This window comes from Pteronotus mesoamericanus, unplaced genomic scaffold (assembly GCF_021234165.1).
Source record: "Pteronotus mesoamericanus isolate MK-2021 breed Mesoamerican mustached bat unplaced genomic scaffold, CSHL_Meso_final contig_90, whole genome shotgun sequence".
NCBI classification, from domain to species: Eukaryota; Metazoa; Chordata; class Mammalia; order Chiroptera; family Mormoopidae; genus Pteronotus; species Pteronotus mesoamericanus.
In genome coordinates, this window is record NW_026555277.1 from 42020610 (window position 1) to 42044393 (window position 23784).

General features: G+C 47.0%; 2 protein-coding genes across 2 annotated transcripts; one reads left to right on the forward strand and one right to left on the reverse strand.

Moving 5' to 3' along the window:
• Positions 1-1626: 1626 nt before the first annotated feature.
• On the reverse strand, positions 1627-5751 carry LOC129080524 (serum amyloid A protein-like). Its single transcript, XM_054586018.1, has 4 exons — positions 5638-5751; positions 4712-4803; positions 2309-2447; positions 1627-1930 (listed from the first exon to the last, which is right to left on the reverse strand). The coding sequence occupies exons 2-4, from the start codon at positions 4800-4802 to the stop codon at positions 1768-1770; spliced, it is 393 nt and encodes a 130-aa protein (XP_054441993.1). The 5' UTR covers position 4803; positions 5638-5751; the 3' UTR covers positions 1627-1767.
• A 14466-nt stretch (positions 5752-20217) lies between these two features.
• LOC129080762 (serum amyloid A-1 protein-like) lies at positions 20218-23531 on the forward strand. The gene is made up of 4 exons (XM_054586264.1): positions 20218-20377; positions 20801-20895; positions 22695-22833; positions 23236-23531. Exons 2-4 carry the CDS (start codon positions 20805-20807, stop codon positions 23396-23398), a joined length of 393 nt encoding a protein of 130 aa, XP_054442239.1. The 5' UTR covers positions 20218-20377; positions 20801-20804; the 3' UTR covers positions 23399-23531.
• Positions 23532-23784: the final 253 nt, after the last annotated feature.

Sequence of the window (23784 nt, forward strand, 5' to 3'; positions counted from 1 at the left end):
GTCTTCTGGGGTCACAAGGTTTATGGCCGGTTCACTTCACAACTCCGTGGAATTTACATTTCTCCCTTCTTCCCAGTTGTCTCCACCTCTCTCCCCTCTTGGCTGACCAGTTTATTTTCCTCTTCTCTCTTTTATCCTCAGCCTAAGAGTCAATCTTTCTTTTCATTCCCGAGTGAATTTACTGTGTCCACATGTTGGGAGGTGGGGGCTTGTTTTCCACACACTTTAGAAAGGCACAGGGACTACGGTGCATCAGAAGGCTTACGCACCCCTTCAGGACTCCTGGCCCTTCGCCTTTCTCCAGCCACTGCTACAGTGATGAGCTCCATAGGGACTTTGACGCTTTTCATGCAAGTGCAGCCTGGCAGCACCTTGCTTTGAGTTTGCTCCATGGCCTTGTATGTAATGTAGGAGAATGAACATTCAAGGGCTCACCCTTGACAATGGAGATGGAAGCCGGTGGATGGGTGCTTTTAGTGGGCTCCTATCAACTGAAAGTTGATAGTGCTGAGTCACTTGTTACTCTGTTCCTCAGAAGGTTCCAGCTCCAACTCTGATACTGTTGCTCGTGGCCGGCTCTATAGTAGGTCTTCATATTGGCCCTGTGCTAACTCCGCAGTCTCTCACCACAGCAAATGCGGAACGGCCATGGGCCCAGGCTTATGGCATTCACTGGTGTGGCCATGGAAAGCTAACTCTGAGCAGATAGGGTGAAGGTGTTTAACAGGTGTGAGTGAAGGGCTGTGGGGGCCTGAAACTGCCCCAGAATGTGGTGTAGAGGCTGCTGGGAAGGTCCTTCGAGGAGCAGCATTTTGATCAGAATCCGAATTCAAGGACGCGGGGTATAAAGATGGGAGAAATTAATGTGAGAGCCATGCCTTAGGGAGAATGAAAGGCACTGGTTACAGATGTCCTCAGGGTAGGGCTGGTGAGGAGGCCAAGATATCACCTGCCTGAGCTTCTGGGATTAGACCCCCAAGGATGATTGGAAAGGGGCCACTGAGAGACGAGGCTTGGATGCAGAGCAGGGGATGGGACATACTGCCTGGGGAGCGAGGAGATGTGGACGCAGGCCACGGAAGAGCACCAGAATCACTGGAGAGGCCTCAGCATGACCAGGGCGAGAAGTGGTGGGGGGTGTAGACATCTAGACTGTTACTGTGGATTTCAAAGAAGACAGCCCATGTGGGTGGCCCGACCTTTGGAGACCCCTTTTTATCAGTCAGGCACAGTCAGGAGAGAGCAAACAGTACTTTGAAGAGGGAGGGATTAACATAAAGAATCACTAACTAGTAACTGGAGATAGGCTTCTAAGAGACAACCAACAAAGGAAGGATTAAATCACAAGGCTGACATTTAGATCTTGTTGGAAAGTGTGCGCCCGCTAGATGGCAGAAGTTTGCTGGGTGCCACTAGCCAAAGATCACAAGCAAGAAACTAGAAGGTCCTGGAGCAGAGCTAGGATGATAAGGGGAAGGGTTGCTGCAGGGTGTCTGCCGTGTACGACACTGAGATGGTGCCCCTCCACCCAAACACACAGGCACAGGCTGGGCCTTCATGTGGGTGTCCTTCCATCACCCCTTGGTATCAAACACGCAGTCCTTATACCAAAGAATAACACACACATTTCAACATTCAGCATCTGAAGCATTTATTACACACGCATTGTGTGCCCTCTATCAGTATCTGGGATATATAACTCAATGACTCAGTGTCCCTGCCCTCAGGGGCTCACGGCCCAGGCTCCCGAGAGCACAGTGAGGGAGCTCAGTATTTGCTGGGCAGGCCGGCAGGTCTGAAGTGATTGGGGTCTTTGCCGCTCCGGCCCCATCGGTTGGCTCTCTGGTCGGCCCTCGAGTCCTCCTCTCCGTGGCCGCTACCTCCATTCTTAATACGGTCCAAGCCTCTCTGAATACCCTCTCTGGCATCGCTGGAATGGAAGGGGGCAGGTAGAAGGTGACTCAGGGGCTGATGAGAACCTACCCCACATTCCAAATCTCCCCTATTCAACGGAGCAGTGACCGAGAGAACCCCGGAAAGACCCTGCCCAGGGACAGCAGCTCAGCCCAGGCTGACGCCCAAATGCTGGGTGGACAGCGCTCACCAAGGAGGGGGGCAATCACCCCTCCCGCTGGCCATTCTGGCCCCTGTAGCATCTCAGACTTCACAGGGGGCCCAGAAGGACAGGGTAGTCAGGAGGAAGAGGGACCACATTCTTCACAGGAAACTGCTCTGGGTTCGGCCCCACCTGGCTCTCCACCGCCACCAAGCTCTGCTCGCGCGTCCTGCATCCCCCGGAGCCCGGTACCTGATCACTTTAGCAGCCCAGGCGCCCCCAGGTCCCCTCTGAGCAGCGTCATAGTTCCCCCGGGCGTGGAAGTATTTATCTGCTCCTATGTAATTGGCTTTCCTCATGTCAGAGTAGGCTCTCCACATGTCTGCCGCCCCTGGGAAGGAAAGGACATGTGAGTGAGGTGGCAGCGATCATATCTTGGCAAATAGAGGAATAAAACATTTTCTCTACTGATTGTATGACTCGAGCCTTTGACTAAGCCCTTGGAGACTATACTGGTTTGAGGTCAATCTTTTTTGCCTTTTAGTTCCTGGGTTAATGTTACAAGAATCACATGCGGTACAAGTTTTATTCTGTTTGACTGCATCCTAAGTCCTGTTGCCACTTTGTTTTGGGCTGTGTATGATGCCTATGAAGAAGAGCTGAGGTGGCCTGTGAGGGATGTCTGGTTGTACACGGAGCCTCCCCTGGGAAGAGGCAGGGAACCCCCTGACTGGGGCGTGAGAACAAAGGCGATTCTGAGGGAGGCGCGGAGCACAGTGCTCCCAACCCGGCCGATGGGAGACATCCATCCGCACGGGCAGGGGAAGGACATCCCACCCTGAGTACATCCGAACGTCTGGGCGCATCTGGCACCCGGGCAACTGTCAGAGTTCCATCAGCACATGATAAAAGTGAGTTCCCTCAGAGACTTTATAGAAGTGGGATAGTAGATGCAGAACAAGGGCAAGTGACCCACCAGCTCTCACGTTCAATGTCCTCGACATACAACGGGGGAGTATTGCTTCCCTCAGAGTGGTTACGCGGGAGGACTGAGAAAATACTGGGCAGTGGCAACGACATGTAGGTGGACGCTACACTATGACTCTACTTCTCTGGAGTTTAGGAAGAGGGGGCTAAAGGAAATAAAAGAATGAAGTGAGATGAACAGGGAATCGTAGAATGAATTTGATCAAGCTAAAATTTAATGGCAAAAGATTGAATAACTTATTAGGAAAAGAAAACATCTAATTTAGAGTTAGAATCATGGTTTACATAATTAATTACTCCAGGAGATCCCTGACCTTCATTTCGTATGTTGTCTTGGCATTAGAAAACACAGCTTTGTAGAGAGCTATGACATTCTTACAGTACTATTATACACGCTGATTTAAATAGACCTTTGTAGTCCAGGCTTGTATCACAAGTATTTCAAAAATGTCTGATATATTTTATTACCAAGGGGTAGCACGTCAAAGACGATGGTTCTCCAACTAGTGTGCACAAAATCAACTGGATGCTTAATAAAGCCTAGATTTTACACTCAGCCCCAGAAATTGGGACTCCATGGACCTAGTTATCTGCCTTTCGCGAAGCTCTCCAGGCCCCATAGGATTCTCGTGCAGGTGGTCCCAGAACAACCCTTTGAAAAATACTGACCTAACAGAGGAAAATTTAGTTTTAGCTGGGTCTATGAGAATTTAGATTGCATTAACAGCAAACTCTTAAGACAATTAATCAGACACTATCACAGAAAAAAATGCAAAATAATTCTGTGGAATAAACATGATTCTATCTCTGTACTATGGCTAGTGAGGTATGTCTCTCTTGCTATTGGTTTCCTGGCCAGATCTCAGCCCCAGCAGACACATCGCCAGGTAATTCATCATGCCTCTTATTCTAGGGAGGGGAGCTCTGTACACTTGCCTTTTAAAGGCACCACATGCCCACTGTTAGCAATTTGCTCAGACAAAGAACAGAGTAAGTGTTCACAAATCCCTCACTCTTCCACGTGCAGCCTTGACTGGGAGGCAGTGTAGCACCGCAGTTGATAGAAAGTTCCTGGGGACTCAATGACCTAGATTAAATATTGCTCTACCTGGTGACTTTATTAGGTGTCTTACTCTCTTTGCACTGAGTTTCTCTGTTGAGATAATGGCACCTGCATTGCAGGACTGAAATATTAAAACAAGAGGACGAAAATGAGTTTATGCGTACAGAAAAACATTTCGAAAGGTGCCTGGCAAGCATTAGAAGCTCCATTAATCTTTTTTGTATTCACTAAGTGGTTGGGGAGTGTAAATACTTCCCACGCGTTTGATGGACCAGTACCATGGCTAAGACAAAGAAATGAACTGTCCCTGGTTGCCATTAGGTGGCAGTAGAGTGTGATTTATATTTAGGGAGTCACCTGTGAACTCCCCATCTCTGCATCAGTCCTGCTGAAAGTTGGGGCCCAAGCTTTAGGTGTCCTGCAACCCAGAGATCCCCACAAAAGAGTACACAGCTGTCCAGAAAATCCGAAGGAACGCCTACCGTGAAACCAGTGTTGTCTTCCTACCCACTTGGAACCTCTCCTAGTGAGAATGTGGCCTCTGCTCAGGGGAAACCCGGGGCAGGCCTGATGCAGCCTCCTCAAAACCCATTCTTGGTCCTTACCTTGACCAGCTTCCCTGACAAAGTCTAGCCATCCTTGGCTGCTGACCCCCAGGACCAGGGAGCAGAAAATGAGGATGATGGACAGCTTCATCCTGAGGAGAGAGACACAGACACAGGCAAGCATGAGACAGTTTTCTTTCTTTTTTGGTAATGCTGACCTATCCTAGCACTCCGAAATAAAGTTCCACTCAATATTATATTACCATATCAATATTTATGTCTTTCTATCCACCTATACAAATGGATGGATTGTATTTCAGAGAATCCAGGTCTACGTTTTCATCTGACGCATTAGAGTCGCAGTGATTACCTTATACGAGACTACAACGTATAAGCCAGTGATTTTGAACCAGTGTGCCGCAAGAAATTTTCAAACATGCAATACCTGACTACTTTCCCTTAGACTGTCAAATTTAAAAAAAAGAAAGAAAACAGCCAACACAACAATAGCTATCTGGTGTGAATGAAGCAAAATTATACATAATTCCTTGTCAGATCGACAAAAAATACATTTCTTTAGCGAGCCACAGATTTAAGTAATTAGTTTATGTGTGCCATGAGGTGAAAAAGGTTGGAAATCTCCTGGAAAAGGAATTTCCATTTCCATTATCCCCTATCAAGCCCGAAACCAAAATGCATAGGACTTTTCTAAGAGGCATTGGGAAAGCTGTGTCCACTGTACCTTCCAGAAATATGAGAAGAGTTAATCTATAAATAATGTAGGATACCTGCTCTCCCATCACTACCTCACACAGAAGAAACACACAGCAAAATCTCCACCCCCAAGTTTTTCACATTTTGAGAATTCTAATTGTCAGAAGAGCAGAGTCAGGGAACGAAAAGAGAGCCGCGAGGCAGCTCAGGAATGCTGGTGGGGAAAGAGGATCTCCAAAGAGGGAAGTTGTTGGAAAGTGCTGGCACCTCACCTTGGCTGCTGGGTCCTGCTGAGACTCCTGAAGAAGCTGAGCTGCTGGCGCCACCTGCCTGGGACTTGTGCCTGGTGCTATATATACCGACGCTTTGCTAGGGGGACAAATGGGAAGAGGGGTTTGAAGACTTGGGAAATTCCTCTTGTTCAGGGCAGACCTCCCAGAACAGGGTGGTCATTTTTCACAAACATCTAAGTTTCCCAGATTGTGCAACCTGGCAGCTTTCAGGGATGCGGAGACTTGGGATTGTCTGCCCATTCTCAGTCTCACATGTGCTGGGAAAGGTTGTCTTTCTTCCCTGCACAATGACGCGCTACCACCTGCTGTGAAGGAGAATCTATGTTAGAAAAGAGCTTTGACTGGAGAACGTGAGGATGCAGGGCAAATGGCACAGCAGAAGGGGCTCCACTGCAAGCCCCAGCTCAGACTGAAGCTGGGACGCGCGGCACAGGTGCAGGCGAGAAGGACAGACGACCCGGAAAATAACACTCCCAGCGCCCACCTCGTGTGGACTCCGCACTGGAAAAGGGGGTCCTCCAGCCTCAGTGGTGCTCATGATCAGTGGCTCCTGACGGTCACAAAGGCAGGTTATATCTGGAGGTTCTGTAACCCAGGAGTGTGGAACGGCAGTGTAGAAACTTGCTATAATGTCCTGTAGAAGTAAGACATAGGGCACACGACAGTCTCTGAAGTCTGCTTTGTCGCAGCAGTAGTTGCAGTTGTTACCAAAACTGTTATTTTAGGAATGACTTCGGTAAGTACAGTTTTTATTATCCCCTGCGCTACTTTTCTGCTGCAAGAGCAGAGCAAACGTTTTCTCTTTTTTATCTCGAGGAACCTTCTTTTACCAGATGTTGGTGGCAGTTACAGTGTTCAAGGGCAAGTGCTAGAATCACACAGTTAACCCTCAAAAATAAGCAGTCTTGAGAAGAACCAGAATCTACGGAGAAGAGAAGGTTAGAGAAGGACTATGAACAGACAGGATATGGATTTTGAAATGAGTGACATCCTTTTCCTTTCATCTTCTATTGAAACTCTTTACATGTGACCCTGACCCACTTATCAATTTTTACTTAATTGTAATCTCTATTGAGTAGATGCATTATTGATGGAAATGTATGGGTTTGCGCACTTAGTGTTGTTCTGGGTTTTGTGGACCCGTGGAGAGCGACAGAGGCGAACACATGTGAAGTGTGTTATGAATACACATGTGCTGTGTTTCTGTCCCTCAACATTGGAGTCCCAGGCAGGACAGGAACTGGGTTGGTGGGTTTTTCACCAGCCATTATCAGAGCTTCAGAAAATGCCAGGAACTCAGTCAGGCTTAATGAATGAACAGGTTCTTAGCTGAATGCTCTGGTTCCCTGCAGAGAACTTGAAAAATTAAAATCGGTACAAACTCGTAAACAGGAAGCCATACCAATTCCTAGACCGGGGGAGGCGGTGGGGAGAACCTCTGCAGAAGCTGCCTGCGTGGCCTCCCCTCTATTTTCTACGTGCAGGTACGTTTATGAATGCGTGAGCACAGGGATGTAGTACCCGTGACTGTGTATTCTGCCTGCTCACCTAACAACTTCTCGTGCCCATTTGCGCGGGCACTACCCACACTGCCACAAGTTGGCGGCAAAGCAGAGATTCCGCCTGGTCCGTTAGGGTTGAGCGTGGGGCTTCTTAGCCACCTGCTGTGCACCTGCCACCTGAACCGGGCCGCAGTATAGCACCTCATTTAATTCAGTTATGTTGAATACTAAGTAGCTGAATGATAACTCTCCCAGTGCAGTGTTGCTTGCCTGAGAGGGCTCATCTGGTCTGTCTGAGCCAGGCCAGAGTGCTCAGGAACAAGGCCGTCCTTTCAGCAAAGGGACAAGTGAGTCATTGATGAACGATTTTGCAAACATGTTTTAAATGATGTCGTTTGACAGGAGGCCAATAAAAATAAAATTGTGTGTAAACACGCACACTTTTCTCAGAGAAGACCTGAGTTTTGTCCCATAAGTAGAAGTGAAATCTGGGAAATTCAAATATTGAGAAAGAGTTCTCTTTGGCCCAGCTTTAAAAAGCAAGCTGTTTGTCCAGTTTCTCTCTAGGGACCCGCGGCAGAGAACAATGAGACCCCACGTCCCCGCGTCCTGGAGAGAGCCTCCAAGACACAGGGCCAGATCTCTTGAGCGCAATGCTGACGAAGAGGTGGCAGTTCAGGCCTTCAGAGCAACCACCTCCTCATCCCACTCCACCTGTGGCCCAGGCAGAAGGGGCCCGGGAAGAGGATGGGGGAGGGCAGGTTCGCGGGGGAGTGCAGTGTTTGTGGAGAGAGGCGAACTCCTCAGATATGTTTGGGGTGCCAGGACTTTTCAGTCCTGAGGTGGGTGCATGTTGAGCTGCAAACTCTGCCAGCCCGTGGGGGTGCCCCTTCAAAGCAGAGGGAGTGTGGGGAGGGAGTTCTGGAGAGATTTGTGTGGGACCCAGTGGCCGTTCTGGTGGCTTCTCCCCTAAGGGTTTGTAGAGGATGAGCGGCCCATGCCGGCAGAGGAGGCCTTGGTGGACCGAGTGTGGTAGGAGCTGGGGAGAGCTGGTTCCCATCTGCCACCTCTGCAGTCCTGGCAAGACCTGCTGTGGGGGTTCCTGTTCCTCTGTGTGGAGGGTCCCCATGCCTGAGCGGCTGGAGTGAAGCCGAACGTGACCTCGGAAGCGCCGCCATCGTGCTCTGTGATTAATAATGGCTCCGTGCTGAGGATTTCCTTCCAATAATTTAGCCTGAGTGAGAATCTGAATGCTTTAAATTTAATGTCATGTTTCATCACTTCGAAGATACACATGTCTCGATTGTAAATTTCTGGGACTAAGTCATGTCTTATATTCACTAATACCAGGCAGCACTAATGAAACAGTAATGAAAATCACTTAGGGAAACTAACAAGTTTGTTCTGTGTAGGCTTTGCTTTCTGTTTACCTACGCGAGAGTGATGCAAGACAAAAATCTATGTCTAAGAAGGTCCAGAATAGTCCCCTCAATAAGTGTGAAAGAAAACTTCTGAGTGATAAGAGACCACTACGTCTTCAGTTGGCAGCATTTTTTTCTCGGTGGCATATAAGCAATGATGCGTCTTTCGGTCTGTGGTGTCTTAGACGCAGAAGTACAGCGTGTCCTTTCTCCTCCCTGAGCGTCACAGAGCGTTTGGTGCTAACTTACCGCCCTGACGGTCAGCACAGAGCAAATTCTAAATATTCATTGCTTCCTCCCAAGGCTCTTCATCATACACCGTGATGACTAGTGGCTCATTACACTTTGGGGTCCTAATTTCATTTCTGTGAGAGGCATGCAAAGCACTTCTAGAGAAAAAAATTATTTATATGACAAAATAAAACTATGTTATTTTGGTTTGTATCTCAGTAGATGTTTTGGTGTGGCTTTACATTGTCACTTTAAAGTGACTCTTCACCGTGCTCTCAGAATCAAAACTTGCGTCCAACACGCATGCTTTCTACAGCTCCCCAACTCTCCACTCAGATCTGTCAGCTTCCGAGCTCCACTTCTACTTCATTCATGTCAACAAATACTTAGGAAGCATGTGCCTGCTATATGTGAAGCGCTATGACAGGTACTGTAAATACAAGGATGACACGCGATACGACAGACATGCCTTTTCCCTTGGGTTTCCCACCTCCGCACCCAAAAGACCGGCCGCAAATGGGCCAACACATTGGAGTGGACGAGTCTCAGGGGCATCACACACAACACCAGCAAGTACAGCTGGACTCCCGCAGGCCTCTTGTCCTCCGTCTCAAATGTCCTCATTCCCTGGCCTCTATCTCCTTAACTTTTCTCCTCTCCCAGAGCAAGAGACTTTTCTGCTTGCTTTAGGGCTAACCATGCCCTGTGGGCTGCATCCCACTGCCTCTTGCTTCTCCCGAGTCTGGGGTTATACCCTCTTCTCGATCTTTAGTGTCTCCCCCTTCATTAGCTCCTTCCTGCTCTTCATAACTACATTGACCTGGCATGAAAGAGACACACTTTATTCGGAACTAATTATTTCACTCTATCATTCATTCATTCATTCATTCACGCAATAGGCATTTGGAAAGATCCTATTATGCGCCAGCTCCTGGCATGGTACTGGATATTTAAGGGTGAACAAGACAGAAATGACCACTTCTCTCACTGATTTTATACTCCAGAGAGGTAGGTGGACCAAAAGATAATGTGAACAAAAATCAGAACAATAACCAAGAAATTAATGAAATAATTCCACCTATAGAAATTGTTAAGAAAGGAAGAATACACAGGATTAAGCTAACCAGGTTGATCAGGGAAGGCGTCTCTCAAGAAAGATTGATTCGAGAAAGAGTCGCAAGGTGAGAAAGGTCCAGCGATGTCCAGAGCCAGCAGAAGAGTGTTCAGGGGAGGGGGAAGGCCACCCGAGCTGGCCCTGTGGCCAATAAGTGTTTGGTTTGATGGGGGGACTTGAGAATGGGGAGCATGGGAAGAGGGTCCATGAGAGGACGATGAAAGGGGCCAAGGACAGATAACTCTGTGCTGTAAGGGTCAAGGTAAGGACTTGGACTTTGTTGGAAAGGAAACTGGAATCTGTTGTATGATTAAGCAAGGATTTTTAGAGATGTGATCTGACTATAATCAGAGGTGTATGCTGGACTGAGAGGTAGTTTAACGACAATAGATTCATGGATGTCTCGAACAGAGTGCCTAAGCTCAGACAGGGTCAGCACCTGACATCATCAGAGGCAGATCCAGAAAGAAAAAACAGCGGTCTCCTACCATAGAAGTTCACACCACAAATTCAGAGGTCAAGACAGATCAATTAAAGAAGCAGAAGCAAGAAAGAACAGTCTCACAAATAATGAGAAGACAAAGAAACACCCCCCAGTCGGAGGGAAAGGAGAAATCCCTAGAAAGAGAACTAAGTGAAATAGAGGCAAGTAAAATATCACATATTGAGTTCAAAACAGCAGTTCTAAAGACACTCAGTGAGCTCAGAGAGAAGTAGAAAAAACTACAGGGAAACTATGAGGAACTTACTGCAAACTATATCAGCATGAGAAAGGACATCAAAACTATCAAAAAGAGACAAGAGGAAATGAAGAATACAGTTTCTGAATTGAAGAACACAGTAGAAGGAATCAAAAGCAGGCTAAATGAAACAGAGGATCAAATCAGTGAGCTGGAGGATAAGGTAGAAAACAACTCCCAGAAAGAGCAAGAAAATGAAAAAAAGACTCAAAAAGAATGAAGAGGTGTGTAGGGAAATGCAGGACAAACTAAAATGTAATAATATCCATATAATAGGGTTACCAGAAGGAGAAGAAGAGGATGAAGGGTTAGAGAACCTGTTTGAAAAAGTAATGATGGAAAACTTCCCTAATTGGAGGAGAGAAAAAGTCACACAAGTCCAGAAAGCACAGAGGGTCCCATTCAAGAGGAGCCCAATGAGGCCCACTCCAAGACACATCATCATTAAAATGGCAAATATCAAAGACAAACAGAGAATCCTAAAGGAAGCAAGGGAGAAAGAGGTAGTAACATGTAAGGGAGCCCCAATACAGCTAGCAGCTGACTTCTCAACAGAAACACTACAAGCCAGGAGGGAATGGCAAGAAATATTCCAAGTAATGAAAAGCAAAGGTCTGCAACCAAGACTGCTCTACCCAGCAAAGCTCTCAATTAAAATGGAAGGCAAAATAAGGAGTTTCCTAAACAAAAGAAGGCTAAAAGAATACAGCTCCACCAAACCAGCATTGCAAAATATGCTAAAGGGACTGCTTTAAGAAGATGAAGAAAAAGAAGCAATGAATACCCAGTTCCTTTCACAGTCACCAATACTTGATATTACCAATATTTTTAATACTTAATCTGATTGTGACAGTGATGTGTTATTTTAATGGTTACTATGTGACTGGTTGAGACAAAATCTGTTTTTGTAGATTTCTTGCCTATTTCCATTATTTTTAAAAAGCTTTAAATGATGTTTTGGTGTTCTTTATCCATTTTTTTAATTAAATTTGCCCTTTGTTAGATGTGTTGCAAATACTTTCCTATTCTACTACTTGTCATTTAACTTTTTTATATGTATATTACTATATAGTCTTAAATGTTTAATATAATCATATTGTCAATATCTTACTTTACTGCTTCTGGATTTGAATATGTTGCTTCAGGGTAAGAAAAATATTATTTTGTATTTTCTCTTAAAACTCCTTAAATTTTACATATTGATTTTTAAGTCACCTGAATATTTCTTGGATAATGTATGAAATAGGGCTCTATATTTGTTTTATTTCAAGTAATAGAGGTCCATGCACCTTATTTGTTGAATAAGCCTTATTTTCCCCACTGATGTGAAATATCAATTTAATCATATATTACATTGTTAGATAAATATATGCATTTGTTTCTACAATGCTCAATTTATTTCATCGATCTACTTGATTATTTCTGTGCTGGTGTCATGTTGTTTTAATTGCTGAGACTTTATAATGGATTTAAATTTTTAAATATTTTATAATGGATCTTGACATTTAAAAAATAAATGAATATAATCAATCTGCATTCAAAAAAAAAGGAAAGGAAGAAGGAAATCCTAGCTTTTGCGACAACATGGATAAAACTGGAGAATATTATGCTAAGCAAAAGAAGCCAGTTGGTGAAAGACTAATTCCATGTGATCTCACCTATAATTGGAATCTATTCAACAAAATAAACTAAAGAACAAAATAAACCACAGGCAAGGAAATATGGAGCAGACTGAAAGTGACCAGAGGGGATGGGGAAAGAGGACAATGGTGGAAAGAAGGAAAAGGGGATAAACAAAGAACATGTATGAATGACTCATGGACATGGACAACAGAGTGGGAATTGACTGTGGGAGCGGGCGATGGGGTGAGATGGGTGGAGGAGGGCAAAGGGGGAAAAATTGAGACAGCAGGAACAGAATAAACATGATTTAAAAATAAAAAAATGTAGAAATGTAAAAAAATAAGAATGCTGATTCCTGGGCCAGACTCTGGGAGGTTCTGATTCATCAAGTTGGAGTGGACTTCAGGAATGCCTGTGTTTGAAACCTCCCCATTTTGGAAATTACGTGGGTGGATACCATTGGTGAGTTTGGTGAGAGAGTGGTGAGGCACATGACAGGGCCCTAAGTAAGACACTCAAGGAGCATTAGGGCACAGAATGCAGAAATGGCAGAGGGGAATAAAGAGGATGTAGACCTCCTTTCCCACTGCATTGTTCAAGGATGGCAGGAGGTGCACCCCATGGGAGAAGACAACCAAAATTGGAAACAACATAGGAAAGGCAAGTTTCAGTTCTTATAACAGGGGAAAGAGACAGGCAGTTAAAAGAGGTAATTTGCCCCAAAGCCTTCTCACCTAGGCTCTTTGCAAGGGCGGGTGGAGTGTAGACAGGGCTGACACTGACCCAGAGGGAAATCGATTTAGTGAAGTGAAAGCAGGGACAGGGTAGCAGGGCTACAGGAAGCAGTAGCCAGCGTTCTGGTTCTGGACGGCAGGCTGGGACTGTTTCTAGCCCTGGGGCCGAGAATGGGATGCTGGGTGTGGAAGGCTGATACTTAGGAGCCAGTACAACTACCTTCTGAAAGTCCAAATGGACATTCAAATGAACAATGCAGATGTCTCTCTGATCTTCTCCCACAGGTTCTGGAGTCTACTATTAACTGAAGTTCCAGAGAGAAGGGAGGGACAACGGAAAAGGGTAGGGGAAAACGTGGCTAATGAGGGTGGTACCATATAGTCTCGATGTGATTACTTGAGAAATTTATAAATAAGTTAGTTTTTCAAACTAACACACAGCATTTCTATTTTTGCAAAACAAACCCCATGTTTCATCATTGTCATAGAACATTAGGATTAGGGCACACCATGAAAAATCACCTGTGTCGGTGTTTTTCAAATTCCAGCTATAACCTAGCAGAGTGTGATGAAATCAATTTAGGTGGTTGAAACTAGCATTATATTTTTACTTATGCTTTACTTTATTTATTTATTTACTGTTACATGTTTAAAGTGTTGTTTATTTGTTTTAATTTTTATTGCATTTTTTCCATTACCATTGAGTCACCTTACACCCCCTCTCCCCAGCAATCACCACACTGTGGTCCATGACCATGAGTCCTTTTCCTTCAAACTAACACAGCATTTAAACTTGGAGACACCAGGCCTAACAAGCCAGGTTTTGGCCTTTGTGAGATCTCTCATCAGTGGAGAGAGGACCCAACCCTCCTACCGAGGACAGGGGCATTTGTTTACCTACAAATTAAGCTCTCAGAGAGGCAGTCAGTCCGTTCCTGCTAACATGTGCCCCAGCTCTCCTAGGAGTGACTCTCCCTTAATAATTAAGGAACACTCCATTTGCAATCTCTTTCTCAAGGAGAAGGTATAGAGAATATAAATGTCTCCCTCAGGACCAGAACCAAGCGTGCATACGTGCCTTATACGGTGCTCTTTGTACTCCAGCTCCTTGCCTCCATATTGTAACAAACGTTCTTTTCGAGAAACTTGTACGCCCCTTAAAAATATAGGGGATGGATTGGTGGTAACTCCACGTTGGATGACTTGGTTTGGGAGAATGCCATCGGACACAGCTCTCTCTGCGTCTGGCAACAGAAACCTGGACTTTGCCCATTCCATTTTTCCATGCTTATCTCTAACAGTAAGTCCTGTTACAAAACACCAGAATACCTTTCCAGTAGAGATTGTGACACCGAGTTCCCACCATGGATCCTAAAACCCAGGCACTGGATTTGGAGGCAGCGTGGCATAGAAATTAGGAGCCAAGTCCAGATCAGATGGATCTAGTCTAACTTCTGCTCTGCCATATGCTCATATTGTGAGCATTTATTGGAAGAGCATTTAGTAATTTGGAGAAGTGTGGATGACGCTATAAGGGAAGAAGAGTGCAATATTATTTGACCCTATTTTTGTTAAAAGACATCTTCCCACAGTGAAACACAGCCTAGGAAGTTGCACATCAAACAACAGCCATGTTTCTAGTTAGTGACAAGTGTTCGTGTTATTCGGAGCTCTCAGAATTCCCTCTAATGACGTGTTTTGCATTTATCAACTCCTCATGGCAGGTCTTCTATGCAACAGCCACTACACTAGACGTTGGTCAAACATACAAAAGGAGACCTGGGATATAAGCAGATCCAGGCTCTGCCTACGTGAAAGTGAGGCGTGGGATTCAGAAAAAAAGGGATCATACATGCATAGAAAAAAAATTCTCATACTTATTTGATGATAAAGTCGGTAAGACACCAATAAATAAACGGGAATGACTTTGTGTACAAAAAGGATAATGAAAGAAAAGAGAGAGCAAGGTGTCACTGGTCCTCCTTAGACTGTTGTCTCCCCAAAGACCAGCTCCCCAGGCACTAACAGCACTACTCATCCCATCTCATCCTCCTTAAATTCAGACTATTAGATATGGCTCAGCTGTCCGAAGGCCCCTGAATCTTTACTTCCTGCCTTCCCTTGGTTGATTCTTGGTATTGGAGGGACAGAAGATAGGATTTTCCTCTTGTTTTCTACTAAATGAACTAATAAGCAGGAATGTAAAAGGACCAACTATTTAATTAAGTATAGGGACTCCTGATTCTGCTTGTCCCTTCTTACAAAGTCCACAGCCCCTCCTGAAGAGAAGACGATTTCCTCCAAGCTTGGTGTGCCCAGTTTGCATTCTCGAGGCCCCAGGACACCCAGATTCAAACCTGACTGTGCTCAGTATTTTGTCTAATCTGCCAGACAAAGGTTGTTGGCTGAGCCTCACTGCTCCTCTGAAGCTTCCTGCAATCCACGTGATGGAAGGAAGCAAGGAAAGGACAGGCTGGGGCACAGGGTGGGGTTCCGTGACCAGCCCACTGTCAGCAACAGCGAGCCACCCTTAGGATCTGGAACTGGTGTTCTCAGTGTACAAAAAGGCTCTGCATTATGCTTTAAACATTTTTTTAAAGATTTTACTTATTTTTCTTAGAGAGAGGAGAAGGGAGGGAGAAAGACAGGGAGAGAAATATCAATGTGTGTTTTCTTCTCCTGCGCCCTTTACTGGGAACCTGGCCAGCAACTCAGGCAGGTGCCCTGACTGGGGATTGAACCAGTGACTCTTTGGTTCACAGGTTGGCTCTCTATTCATGAACCACACCGGCCATGGCTAAAATATTTTATTCTTCCTCTTTTTAAATATTTTTGCAAAAAAGAATTATATCCAATTGAAAACTCCAAACTTCATATGGAATTGTAGAGTATTGGTGAAACTAAAAACTACTTTGGGGGTAAAGAAATTTTAAGTACCCAAAATTCTTTAGTGTTGTTCAAAATTTCAAGTGATCAATAATAAGTGCATCTTATAAATCATCATTAAACCTTCTACACCAGTTAAGCTCTTCAGATATCTAGATTGTTAAGCATGTTTTTCAATTTGATAAAATAGAAAAGGTAGGTTCCATCCTAGGTGGACAATAAAAAAGTTCTGTCAAAAAGAGACTCCTTTTCCTTTGCCTTGATTAGCAATAAGAGCCAACATGGATTTTCCCACTTATAACTGAGCCAAGTCAAATTTTTAGATTTACGGGAGAGTCTGTCTCAATCTGATTAGATAGCAAAATGAGGTTTGTTTGTTTGGCCTTCTATGCTGTTTTAGAACTCCCTGATTACTCTTCCAAGAGACATGGTTTACAACATAGTGGTTCAGTAAACAAAAAGTCCTTTCAGGTCCAAGGGATTTGCTCTCCACTTTTCCTTTAATTAGAAATGGTTTTCACCTTGGCTGATGTGGCTCAACGGATTGAGTGCCGGCCTGTGAATCAAAGGGTCACTGGCTCGAATCCCAGCGAGGGCACGTGCCTGGGTTGCAGGCCAGGTCGCTGGTTGGGAGCGATCAAGAGGCAACCAGTAGATGTATGTCTCACACATCAATGTTTCTCTTCTTCTCTTTCTCCCTCCCTTCCTCTTTCTCTAAATATAAATAAATAAACTCTTTAAAAAAACCTCATTGACATTAATCAATGTCACTCCAATACATTTCATTTAAATTTTTATTTTAAAAAACCTGATTCTCTGTTTAAATGGAGACTCAGCCCTCTCCATAATCCCAGTGGTGTGTCCTCCTGAGTGGACATACTGCCCAGAATCAGGGCCCTCCCCTTCTCTGAAGCCTCAACATGATCCAGGAGCTCCCAGTTCACCACATTTACTCCTGTGGATGGGAACTCACAGCCAGGAAACCTGACCCCACCGGATCTTAGGAGGGAAGCTGGGGCACATGTCACTCATAGAAACACTGGGGATAATAATGACTTGAGTCCTTGCTTGGCATAGCTGTCCTTCTTGGCATATAAACGTGCTTGCCTCCCGGCCCTTCCCACTTGAGAAAGGTGTGGAATACTGGTACTTGGATCAGTGAGAAGGTTTCATGGTCAAGGAACAATTGAGCCTATGGCTTCCTGGGTCCATCTGGGTGCAGCATGTCCTAAATGTGTTTCTCAACTTCCACCCAGCCTGCCACTCTTCCTAGTGTGTTCCTGTGGGATCCCTCAGACAGGTGGAGAATCATCAGAGAAGGAAATGCTTTGTGTTTCCTCAGACCTTCACCCAACCGCATCCCATCTCCAATGAGACTTAGAAGCTCCACATCCGGACTTTCTTCATGCGTCACGGTCAAGGCCTCATCCTGCCTCTCAACCAGTATCCCTGCCAGGCTGACCCAGGATGCTGCCCTCCCACTGCTGGTGTGTGTGAGGTTTGTTGTTGTTGTTTTCTACTTTGAATATTTTCAGCTCTCTTTGCTGCTTGAAATACTTGCAACAATGAGATTTCTGTTTTAAAATACAGTGTTTATTATTATTCAGACAATACAAGGCCAACAGCTCCAGAGATCACTGTCATGAAAAGGTAGTTTGTCACCGGGCAGTGCTCTCTTCTCCACGGGCCCGACTGCCCTGTGGGAAATGGTTTCATTCAGTCCTGGGGTCAGACGATCTTCAGAGCTGTGTGGCTCTGCTTCTCTGGTGCCTGTTGCGGGCGTAACCTGTGCTGCAAACGTCTCTCTGTTCTCCCATCTCCCGGACGCCTTCTGCCCCCAAGACACAGAGACCATCACAGTAGTCTCCCCTCTGGGGTCAACCCCCATGCATGCATCTCAGAGTCCAGTACGTGTCCTCTCTTCACTCTTACTTTTGTAATTGATTTAGCTATTCATGGACCTTTATTCATCCATTAAGAATGTATTTGTTGCATTCCTAAAACTTTCCACTGGGAATTTTTCATTAGCATTGCATTGAATGTATAAATTAATTTGGGGGTGAATTAATACTTTATATCTAAGCCAAAACATCCTCTCCATGGAGAAGACATACATCCCTATTTTTTACCCCCTAACAAACTTTCAAGATTTCTGTGTAAGTATTTGTGTATTTTCTTAGGTACTTTCCTAGATAGATAATGTTTTTGGTCCCATTTTGTTTTGTACTTTTTAACTGTTAAGAATTGTTGTAGAGCCCTGACCACTGTGGCTCAGTTGATTGGGCATTATCCCTCAAAGCAAAGGGCTGCCAGTTCAATTTCAGGGCAGGGCACATGCCTGGGTTGCAGGTTCAGTCCCAGGTCGAGGAGCAGACAGGAGGCAACAGATTGATGTTTCTCTCTCACATCGATGTGTGTCTCCATCTCATTCTCCCTCTCTTTCTCTCTTTCTAAAAATAAATAAATAAAATCTTTTAAAACAAAAACAATTGTTGACAAGAAATGCTATCCACTTTTAATATTTTACCTTCACTATGGCAATCTCACTGAATTTTCTTCATAGTTCTAATAGCAAACTGTGAAATGGAGTCTCCATCTTGGAGGAATTTGAGGGGATATCTCTAATTTCAATTTACTTAGAGATATTGTTCAATTTAGCTTTTCTATGTCTTCATGTACCCACTTGAGAAATTATATTTTCCCAAAAATAGATATTTTTTTCTAGATTACCAAATAAATGAGAATGTCTTCCTATTCTTTATGAGTCATGAATTTGTTTTCTTTCTTCTTGGGGGCTCATATAGATAATACTATGACTATCCTACATCTTTTGAAAATTTCTAATAATTCTGTTGCCTCTTGGGATAGTTCCTGGAGCTATTATGACAGATAATTTATTAATCACTTGCATTGATATGTTATTTATTTCTATTAAGGTGTTTTAGTAAGTATTATATTTATAATTTTATTTTCACTTGATTCTTCTTCAAAACTGATCTAACTTCATATTGTGTTCTACCCAATTGATAGTATGTATTGTGTTTTATACATTTTCTTTGCTTCTCTCCAACCCATTAATTCTGTAAAATATAGTTGTTGTTTTTTTTAAGTAACTGTCTTTCTTTTATGTGCTACTTGGATGTTGGCTTGTCCTGCACAGTGAGTTCAATATTCCTTGGAACTCAATGCTCTTGCCTAGACTGTGTGTGTGTGTGTGTGTGTGTGTGTGTGTAGTGCAGGTTCTACCCTGAGCCAAGGGCGGTTTAAGGTGCTGGGATGTAGTGTCTGGTGAGGGGACAGTGCTGAGTGGCCACCATGGTAGAGAGTGGACCACACCGCTGTCCCAGATGTTGCCACACAGATGCTGCTTGCAGGCCATTTCATCTCCTTTACCTCCTCCCTAGCTCTGCCCCTCTGCAAAGTGTTTTCATAGGTCATTGTCAATGCTGAACCCTCAGGGTGTGAAGATGGACTGGGGAAGAGGAAGCAGCAGGCGCTGACGTGGCCACCAGCCTCTGTTCCTTCCTGGCCTCTCCCCTGCTGGGCAGCCCAACTGACCCTCCCTCACCCCTGCTCCTCCACCTGCCCCTGAGGAGCTGTGCTGCCCAGATGATGTTTCTGATTCAGAGTGACCCAGGGATAGACTGGAGCCCCAGGGGTCATATTGGACACACAGAGCTCACTCGCACTTTCCCCCAACAGGGAGCCTGGCCCTTCCCCACCGGGCTGCAAATGTAACACACAACGCTCTCACTCCCACGGGGAGGGGGCTCCAGGATTAGGTGAGGGACAACAGAGCACCTCCCTGGCCGCTCTGCAGCCGGCTAGGATCGCACTCCCTGTGTGTAGCCCCCACAGCAGGCCTTCCTGTGCCTGGCAGCTGAGAGCTTAGCAAATGCGACAGAGTGGTGGTAGCACCTTCCAGGGCACCCCGATTTGCTGGGCTAGCCTGCCACTTGGGAAGCTCAAGGGCTTTACACGTGACCCCAGAGAGATATCGCTTCTGGCACACCCGCCATCTGGCCCCGCGGAGCCCATCCTGAGGAAATGACCAGGGAAGCAAGGCCCTGGCAGGAGGAGACGTCCTCCAACCGCACAGCGCCCCGCAGCCCGGGCGCCCCCTGCCGGAGCTCCGCGCCCTTCGCTCCACAGCCCCGGCGGCCCCGCCTCAGCCCCTCCAACTCCGTCGGCAGAGCCGCCCTCTGACACGTGGCTGCCGGGACAGAGCAGCCTCCCCGGTGTCCTGGGGTTGCGCAACGGGGAAGTGACCTGGGGATGAAGCCACTGGTGTCCAGTAAGTGTGCCTTTGTCCTTTTGTGGGAGAAGTGACCTGGAGGGACTTTCCCCAGGTGCCAAGTCTGGTTCTTCTTCCCTCCCCACGTCCCCAGCAGGGAGGGCTCAGGGCACATAAATAGCTGCCCCCTGCCCCCAGCAGACAGGGACCAGCTCCTCATTCCACGCGAACCAGGTGAGGGACCGCTTTCAAAGTCTTACTCGGTTTCTCTTTCCCAGCAAGATTGCACCTGCATTTAAAATAAGGGTTCTGTTTGGTATTTGTGTGTATGGGGTCCGCGCTGGCAGAGGGGCGCAGGGGAAATGCTTTCTGATGAACTGCAGGCTGCTTCAGGAGGACCCATTTGGCCCTCGCTGCCCTCTTGCTCCATCACGGCCCCTACGCGACCTCTTCCGCAGTCTTGGGTTCGGGCTTGATGGGTGCAGAAGTGAGGGCCGTGGCTCTGACACGTGTCCTGCTGCGATGTTCTGAGACCGACAGCGCGCGTCCCCGGAGAACGAATGCAAATGCTCCGCCAGGCGCTCGCTGCCGCGGGAATCCCAGAGCGGGGCGCGCCCGCCTTGCCCGTGTCTCCCTGACCCTCCCCTTTCCTTCCAGCGCCATGAAGCTCTTCACAGGCCTCGTGTTCTGCTCCCTGGTCCTGGGTGTCAGCAGCCAAGGCTTCTTCTCCTTCTTTCGCGAGGCCTATGATGGTAAAGTCACTGGAGGGGGTGGCATCCGTGGGCCCGTGGATTCACCCTGCGTGCTGTTCGGGATCGGGGCTCCTGTCTTAGGCTGCGTGGCCGACGTGGTAGAATGTGCCAGATGTGTGGGGAGCTTTTCATCAAACGCAGTGAAAACTCCAGGATTTCTTTCAATCAGTTCCTACAGAGAGAACATTCACCATTCCCGGCTGAAAGGTTAACTGGACCAGGAGACACAGGGAAGTTTTATACCATTTGAAGACTTATTCTTCAAATAAGACACAGACACAGAATTTGAAGAATAAGTCTTCAAATGGTATAAAAGTTCCCTCAGAACAAACTGCACCAAGTATCATTAAAGCTTCTCCCTTTTCTCCCCCTCCCCCTCTTCGCTCTCTCTCTTTTACTTTCTCCCCTCCTCCCCCACCCCTCCCCCATTTCCTAAGTGGATACTTTGGAGAGACCTGCAGCTTAGCTGCTGCGGGGGCTCCCTAGACTCAGTGACACTGTCCCTGCTTTAGGCAGCTTGCTGCCCTTTTCCAGCCTTTACTCGCAGACAGGGAACTAGGAATCCATCGAGGCTCCTCCAGGAACTCCTTGTGCACTTGGGGTGAGCATCTGTCCTGGGCTGCCCGGGTCTGAGGAGTTCCCCACGATATTTTCAGTGCCCACAGGCACAGTTGTGGCCAAGCTGGGGCAGCTGGGCACCCACGTTCAGTGGAGAAGAACTTGGTGAGGCAGCACCTTCCCCAACCGTGAGGCTCAGAGCAGCTGAGTCAGAGGCTGCCCTCCAGTCTTCCCGTCACAGAGTGGAGTTGGAACCAGCTGTGCATGAGGCCACCTAGATGTGCCTCAGCACCACTCTCTAGAGCTCCGTGGGTGTCACTCTCAGCTACAGGCTGGGTCACCTGCAGAGCAGTAAGGACTATTCACACCTGAGACCGACCCGTGAGAATCCGATGTAACTGGCCTGAGATGTGGCCGCGGACTTCAAAATGTTCCCAGTGATTAGAAAGTGCAGCCAAGGCTGAGAAAAAGGACCCCGGCTCCAGCGCTGGCTTGCTCATGTCCTCATCATTGGTCCAGTCTATTTACAAAGTTTCCAGGGTGTCCCATATGCCCCCACACTTGGAGGACCTCCAGTCACAGTTTCGCGCAATTGTCTGCGAGGTTACACACTGTAGGCGGCAGGCGGAAGTGCTGTGTGTCCGAGCCTTTCTCAGAGTCTGCTTTCCACGTCACCGCTGCGCTCCTCAAGCTCCCCGACTGCATCATGTGCAGCTTCCCTCTGTAACACAGGCTGTCGATCTTGAGCTATTTTGCTCCCCGGGACATCTGCCATGTATAGTACAATTTTGGTGGTCACGCTGGGGAGTGTGGAGCCTGGATCTCATGGACAGAGAGGCAGGGACTCTGGTGAACACTCTACACTACTCGGGAGGGCCAGGAGAAGGAGGAATTCACTGGCCCCATATTTCAATAGTGCTGATGTTGAGAAATCCGGTTCTGTAAGGCACCCCCCTTCCTTCCTTTCAACGTAAGTCAGAGGCCTAAGTGAGATGGAGCCTTAGATAGCATCCTAGGGCTCAGAGCACCAGTACAACAGAGCAGAGTCCCACCGGAATGACTCCTGTTAGAGCACCCTGGACAAACCACCTGGAGTCTTCTCAGCCTACGGTGTCCAGGGTGCTGTGACCACAGGCCTAAATGAGTCGGTGGTGGAGTTTCAGTCCTTGACCCTTCTCTAATCATATCACAGTTCTCTGATATTTCACCTCTTATCCTGTGCCATGTCCTTTCCTTCCTAGGGGCGAGAGACATGTGGAGAGCCTACTCTGACATGAGGGAAGCCAATTACATAGGTGCAGATAAATACTTCCACGCCCGGGGGAACTATGACGCTGCCCGGAGGGGACCTGGGGGCGCCTGGGCTGCTGAAGTGATCAGGTACCGGGCTCCTGGGGATGCAGGACGGACGAGCAGAGCTGGGTGACGCTGGGGATCTGGAGGGCGTAGCCCTAGAGAAGGACCCTGTCGGGGCTGTGGGGTTCTCCTCATCTTCTTCCTGTCCACCCCTCCATGCATGGCCAGCGCAGGGCCTGGGTGCCAGCAGGCCAGGGCATGGCTTATAAAGATGTGTGCACCTGTCCCTGAAGAGAAACTGAGGCCATGGACTGAGTCCCAACCCCCTTCTAAAGGTGTCATTCCAGGAGTGGAGATCGGTCTGGGCTGAGTAGAATCAGTCTTTCCTCTCAGAGTCACTGCTCCCTTGGAAAGGGGGAGATTGGGAAGCGGGGCTGCTTCTCCTCAGCCCCTGAGTCACCTCCTACCTGGTCCCCTCCATTGCAGCGATGCCAGAGAGGGTATTCAGAGCAGCCTTGACTTTTTTAAGCATGGAGACAGCGGCCACGGAGCAGAGGACTCGAGGGCCGACCAGGAAGCCAACCGATGGGGCCGGAGCGGCAAAGACCCCAATCACTTCAGACCTGCCGGCCTGCCCGACAAGTACTGAGCTCTCTCGCTGTGCTCTTGGGAGCCTGGGCCTTGAGCCCCTGAGGTCAGGGACACCGAGTCATTGAGTTTGACCTGTCCAGATGCTGATAAAGGGCACGTAATCTATGTGTAATAAATGCTTAGAGATTGAATGTTGAAAACTGTGTGTTATTCCCTGTATAAGGACTGCCTCTTTGATATAAACGGGCAATGGATGGACACCCTTAAGAATAGGGTAATAGGTTTTGACTGCTAAGGGCTTACTGAACTCACAGTGCTGAGGTCTAGATCTTATTGGAAAGTCTGTAGCTCAATGGCAGGCTGGTAAATATGGCTGGGTGTCAGAAGCCAGAGCGGACAAACAAGCAGAAGGTGCCAATGAAACGGGGCAGGACACTGTCTGGG

What these genes read in the sequence shown, in the direction of transcription:
- LOC129080524 (XM_054586018.1), bottom strand. Translation starts at nt 4,802, where the DNA reads ATGAAGCTGTCCATCATCCTCATTTTCTGCTCCCTGGTCCTGGGGGTC. An exon ending in TGTCAGGGAAGCTGGTCAAG is followed by an intron (nt 2,448 to 4,711) that starts GTAAGGACCAAG and finishes TTTCCTTCCCAG; the next exon opens with GGGCGGCAGACATGTGGAGA. An exon ending in TGGGCTGCTAAAGTGATCAG is followed by an intron (nt 1,931 to 2,308) that starts GTACCGGGCTCC and finishes CTTCCATTCCAG; the next exon opens with CGATGCCAGAGAGGGTATTC.
- LOC129080762 (XM_054586264.1), top strand. Translation starts at nt 20,805, where the DNA reads ATGAAGCTCTTCACAGGCCTCGTGTTCTGCTCCCTGGTCCTGGGTGTC. An exon ending in CTTTCGCGAGGCCTATGATG is followed by an intron (nt 20,896 to 22,694) that starts GTAAAGTCACTG and finishes TTTCCTTCCTAG; the next exon opens with GGGCGAGAGACATGTGGAGA. An exon ending in TGGGCTGCTGAAGTGATCAG is followed by an intron (nt 22,834 to 23,235) that starts GTACCGGGCTCC and finishes CCTCCATTGCAG; the next exon opens with CGATGCCAGAGAGGGTATTC.